At 40.7% G+C, this 6,058-nt stretch overlaps 1 protein-coding gene across 3 annotated transcripts in view; it reads left to right on the plus strand.

Moving 5' to 3' along the window:
- PDE6C (phosphodiesterase 6C) overlaps positions 1–4,311 on the plus strand; it is a 40,627-nt gene extending 36,316 nt beyond the window's left edge. For 2 of the 3 annotated variants that reach the window (XM_081006770.1, XM_081006772.1), the window contains 2 exons: positions 439–592; positions 4,041–4,311. In XM_081006770.1, coding sequence (XP_080862896.1) covers positions 439–592; positions 4,041–4,135 — 249 coding nt within the window. In that variant the 3' untranslated portion in view covers positions 4,136–4,311. The other variant, XM_081006771.1, reaches the window with a different exon arrangement.
- Positions 4,312–6,058: the final 1,747 nt, after the last annotated feature.

Raw genomic sequence — 6,058 nt, forward strand, 5'->3', positions numbered from 1 at the left:
CCCTACTTTTAAAAGTTTCCTTTCAATGTAAATAGCACCATTCTTATCGTATACATACACTAAGGACAGAATGAGATTTTCATCAGCAAGTGCATGATTTCTAATCACAAATTTGCCTCTTGGGGCATTTACAGGGGAAAACCCAACACTTTCCCTCATTTGACTGGGAAATCAAGTTTATAAGCCAGGCTGGGGGAATTAAACCCCTTCTGCCCATCAACCGCTTATTTTTGACAAATGCTACCTTATCCTGGCATTGCGCATCAGAAACCTTCCTGCTAGCCAACTTAGTTCTGCCCTGAGATAAATATGTTTGTTGTCGCAGCTTGCCAGCTAATGGCCATCTTTAGTCTGCACATGTCAGAAATGTCTGTTACCACTGTAGATGCACCATTTCACCATGAAAGGTCAGTTTACGGATCTGCACTGTTTACTTAGGAATTCTCGAGGTTCCACAAGGAAATTACGCCTATGTTTGATGGTCTTCAAAACAACCGGGTGGAATGGAAGTCGCGAGCTGACGTGTATGAAGAAAAGATGAAGAAGATTGAGGAAGAAAAGAAAAGGCAGGAGGAAGAAGCTGCCAAGAAAGGTTAGGCATATAAAAATGTGTTCCTACATGCATGCACATGCTTGTGCAATTTGGGTAACTTTGGCTGGATTTGGCATTCAAGGCTAAAGTCTGCTGATCAGCACTTAGTGGTAAGTAGGGATGGAATGGGCTGGATTAAGAGATTCCATGAGCTGAGCTCTGCAAATGAAACCTTTGACTCACAGAAGGGGAGAGAGGCAATTTTCAACGGTTCCCCTTTCTGCTTGCTACCCCTCCTTCCACCCCATAAAATGTGTTCCAGAGTGTGTTAGGGGCTCTGGAACACCATGGAAGGTGGCAGAAGGAAGGTAGACTTGGTTGAAAGTCATCTCCTCTGCAGCTTTCATGAGCAGAAGCCATTGGTGGGACCCTAACCCTTCTGTGAATAGAAGAAACCTCTGGTTTTGCTGCTGGAACACCAAGTCGTCTGGTGCTTACTCTCACCATCTTAGCTCAGTACACCTTTTGCTCAGAGTTCGTCTTCCAGGAAGCACAATCGCAAGTCAAACACCTGTGTTACATGTGACCCAGTCTCTGAGTGGTAAGAGATTTCAGGAGTGCCAGGCAAACCTCAGGTTTGATTTCCTGAGAATGGAGGTCACTGGAAACTGTGGTGCCACTGCAAATGCTAGATGAGCACTCCGTTGTAGAGAGAGTATACCAGACCAGTCCTGCCAAATGTAGTGTGCAGGAGGAAGCCAGCAGAGAAAGCCCGCAGTGCAGGGGCAAAGGTAGTACACTCTCCCTCCCACCATGAGTTCCCCTAAGCGTTTCAGCAGAGAAAAAAGCACCTGCGTGGAGAAGGAGAAGGAAGAGAATTGTCCAGTGTGTGTGTGTGTGTGTGTCTTCAATCTATTTTATGTGCTCAGAGGTTGCCTAAGTGCCTCTGCCCTACCATGTCATTAGCTGCTGTATAGGCTGCAATCTGATATCCACTTACCTCAGAGGAAGCCTCATTGAACTCAGTGGAACTTACTTCTCCGAGCAGATATGTACATGATTGAGCTGTTAGTGGGGAAAGTGGAAGAGTCACAGTAGCATTAATTGCCAGTTTGAAAATCCTTAGCAAAATCTCCCTTTATACACTAGAGAAATCAACTGGTGTTGTTATCTGTTGAACTAGACATCTATTTCTAGCCTAAGTTTAAGAAGTGAGTCTTGGCAGAAGGAAAAGGAAAATGGCATGAGCAACTGAATCGACTTCATCTTGTGATGCTTTCATAACGTTTTAAAAATGCCTTGTTCCCTATGAGGATACAATACTTTTATTTTCATGCTGTTCCTTGCACAAACCTGAGTCCAAAACAAATAGTATCCTTGCCAAAAACAATAGAAAATGCTGTTGTATCTGTTACTTCAGCTGCAACGACAAGTTCACATTCATGTTTGCCTTCTGGACTCGATAGTTTCGAAGTTATTAGCAAGACTCATAAAAACACAGTCAGCCCAATCCTGCTAAGAAGATCTGCATAAATAAACAGGCTTACCACTTAGATTTGGAACTAAGAGTATAGGATCGGGTGCAAGTGAAAAAGTCTATTCATCTGTACTTGACTGCCTTGAATAAGATGCATATTCCAAAGTGCATTCCATTGTGCATGTACATATTCGTACAGTGGTGCCTCGCAAGACGAAATTAATTCGTTCCGCGAGTTTTGTCGTCTTGCGACTTTTTTCATCTTGCGAAGCACGGTGTCGGGAAAGTTTTGGAAAAGCTTCAAAAATCACCAAAGTCTTTAAAAACCTCAAAAAAGGCTACCACACTGCGTTCTATTAGTTGCTCCTCGAAGTCAAGTCGCAACTGTATTAACGGTGTTAAGAAAAAGGAAACAAACTTGCAAGACATTTCTGTCTTGCGAAGCAAGCCCATAGCGAAAATCGTCTTGCGAAGCAGCTCAAAAAACAAAAAACCCTTTCGTCTAGCGAGTTTTTTGTCTTGCGAGGCATTCGTCTTGCGAGGTACCACTGTATGCAACAAGGTATGTGGTAATACCTTGTGGATACATAGCTAGGGCTACATCAGGGCCAATAGCTAAGTTGGTTTGTAAGAACATAGAAATTGGCACCCTACACAATTCATTTTTTTCTTTTAAATGATGAGATGCTTTTGCCTTTTCTCTTCCTGTGAAAAATGTGGATGTGTTTGGGAAAGTGCTTTGGGTCCTTGGTCCTCTGATCTGCTAATTTTAATTTCAAAAAGAAAAGCCGCCTTTAAAAAGCATCTTTTAAAAGTGGGTGAAGACAAGGTAACATGGAAAGATTGCTCCTCTAAAAGCTATGAAAATATTATTTTTGGCAGGATGTATTTAAAATAGTCTTTACAATATTCAAGTATTATTATTAGTCATTACAGTGTTACAGTGAAACAGTAAGCTTACAAAATCAGTGTCTTTATAAAAAGAGATCAATGGTCTAAAAATTGTATAGTAGAAACACTTCAGTTTTGTATATAGGCATGTAAGGACCATTCAGATACTTCACTGATACAACAGTGCAATCCTGAAACATTAGGTAGGCTTGCCATTAGAGTTCAATATATGATTTGGATTACACTCATATCTTTGGACCACCTGGTTGTGATGCTGCCTTGAATGCTTGCCTTTCAAAATAAAAAGAAATTTTATTTGCTGAACCACTACAGTGGAAAGTTCAGAACAGAAAATAAACAGGATGATATGAGATATTACAAAAATTAAGATCAATATTTTGAATATCATGCTGTTAATTATAGGTAAACATTCTAGAGGCTAGGCCACTGATCATGTGACGTGTTTCAATGCAGGTGGAAAGGGTCGAAAATAACCTAATAGCATGGTGATCCACAGCTTTCAAATGTAAGTTTTCATTCTAATGTTGCTATGTTAATTTACATGAACCAGAAAGCAACAATTTGCTTTACTACAAAAAGAAAAACTATGAAAAATTAAAACCTGTGGAATCATTTGAAAGACGTTGGAAGCAATAGAAAAAGTAGTTTTAGGGTTTGATTTTGAGATTCAATAAAAGTTCTTGCGTCCCCCCCATGTCATCTGTATTTAGGATAAAAAAAGTCCACATTTTTTCCTCCCAAAGAGTTTGGAGGATTATATCGACCTATGATTTAATTTTCTGTCCGAAGACCTTTCATCCGCTACAGTTTTGTCAATGCAGTTAAGTATACCTAGTTGCTGAAACTTTCCAGGAAGAGTGGTTCAGTGTGTGTTTGTCCTTTGAAAAGTTTTCATATTTTGTGCCATACATTAGGTGAATAATATTTGGTTATTAGTCATCAAGTTGCTAAATGGTTATTCATCAAATGGCACAATTGCTGATAATGTGTTGAGCTTTAAAATGGCCAAACACACGTGCTTTTCATGCCACAAAGTAAACACCTGTAAAATATCTAATGAACACTATTAAAACACACACACATCATCTCAATAACCCTTTGCTTTCTGCTTTTTACTAGCTGAAGCAGCAGCAGCAGGAGGCGGCGGCGGTGGTGGTGGAGGAGGAGGAGGTGGAGGAGAAGAGGGCAAATCAAAAACATGTACAATTTTATAACTGACTTCAATGGCACTAAAAAAACATCAAGGACAATATTTCTGCTACAGTGGAAGAAATCTAGGAAGATCTTCAGTGAGCCTGGGGATTTCTCTGAAACATAAAGTAGCATACAGTCCAGTCCTTACTTGTCTGCCATTTCCAGTGGAATCAACAGTGACAGCATTGGGAGGAAACTGAAAAAAAATCACGACGAATGGATGAAATATAATCAGAGATTAATTTGTACAAGTGGATTATGGGTTTATTTCTTGGGTTGCTGTCATCCTCAATTTATACAGAATGTTTTTTATTAAATGAATTAAAGCTGCGAACTGTCAGGATTTTTACACTATTTTCTGTCAATTTCATATAAGCATCTCTACATTGCACACCTTGTAATCCCATAATTAGTAATGGAGAACAATAGGTTTTATATTATGTTTAGCCCTTTCATCTGGAATTATTTATCTTCTTTTCCCTGTACTGTTACAAATAAAGTTGCAGCAGATGTCATGTTAGTAGCTGTAATTCCAGCATCAGATTTGTGCCTATAAACAGACCTATTGCACATGCATATATACACCTTGATCCAGAGAGTTTCAATGGGTGCAGGAGCTGTAGTGCAGAGGTGAGCAGTCTTAAGGCCTGCAGGATCAACTTTGCTTCTTTTACTAGCATGCCGAGGTTCACCAACCAGAGCCAGATGCAAAATAGTGATTCAAGAGGGAGGACGAGTGCTCAGAAATAATGACAAGGCACCTCTGTTCACTCTTGGTCTCCCACCCAGGCTTTGCTTCAGAAGCTTAACTTAGGTGTTGCAGAGGGGGGGAGCCTGTTAGTTACTGCTATCAGTTATCTGAGAATCAGACAACCTTGCCAATTTCCCAGAGATCACAACCAGCCTTCAGTCCACTCCAGAGCAGATAGGGAGAAATCCCATCCACAAGAGCTGCCCTATTCTTAAAAGGAGGTAGTAAATCTTTGCCCATTATTTTGCATATGTGGATCTGTTGGATCCACTGAAATGAATGGAAGGTTCATGTACACACAAACTCTTGTGTTCTGCTAATCACCTCTGCAGTGTGGGAGCTACTGTAGTGTGGCTCTTTCCCACACTGAAAAGATACAATCTGAAACCTAAGACCACGTTGGTGGAACTCGTGCTGTATATCGTTCATCTTCACACCAGTATTCCCGTTTCCATACCCTTCCCACATAACTTGGCACTTCCCATGATAGCTTTGTGGTACAAAATGAATCGCGTGGTAAAAAGTACGTGAGAAGGCAGGCTATCTGCTAACAAATCACACAAACACAGCAATTTTATTGGTCATGACACTAGAACTTGGGGCCATTCAATGATGCTGAATGTTGGGAGATTCAAGATAGACAAGAGAAAGTACTTTTTCACTCAGTGCATATGGAATTCATTTCCCCACAATGTACGATGACCATCCACTTAGCTGGAGGATAAGGCTATCAATGGCTATTAGCCGAGATGTCTATGTTCTGCCTCCCCTGTTGGAGCCATTATGCCTCTGTATACCAGTGGCTGGACATGCTTGTGGGCTTCTTATAGGCATTTGGTTGGCTACTGTGAGACCAGGCTGTTAGACTAGATGGGCCTTTGCCTGATTTGCCAAGCCTCTTTTGTTCAAATCAGCAAGGGTAGTTTATAAATGGACATCTGTCTTGAAAGCAGACCCCCACCAAAACTCAAGCTCAGTCCTTGAATAAGCACTAATTCTCACTCAGTAAACAATGTAAAACCCTTCTCAACCCAGTTGTAAATACTTTGGCCAAAATCTTAAAGCCTGAATGCAGCTCACAGGCATTTGTTTCCGAAAAAGCTTCAACCACCATGCAAGTTAAGCTAACAGTTTTAACTCCATGTGCATATACAGATGTTGTATATGGAAAACTCTGGCCATTACATAACAT

Source organism: Podarcis pityusensis (assembly GCF_964106645.2).
Source record: "Podarcis pityusensis genome assembly, chromosome: 5".
NCBI lineage: Eukaryota > Metazoa > Chordata > Lepidosauria > Squamata > Lacertidae > Podarcis > Podarcis pityusensis.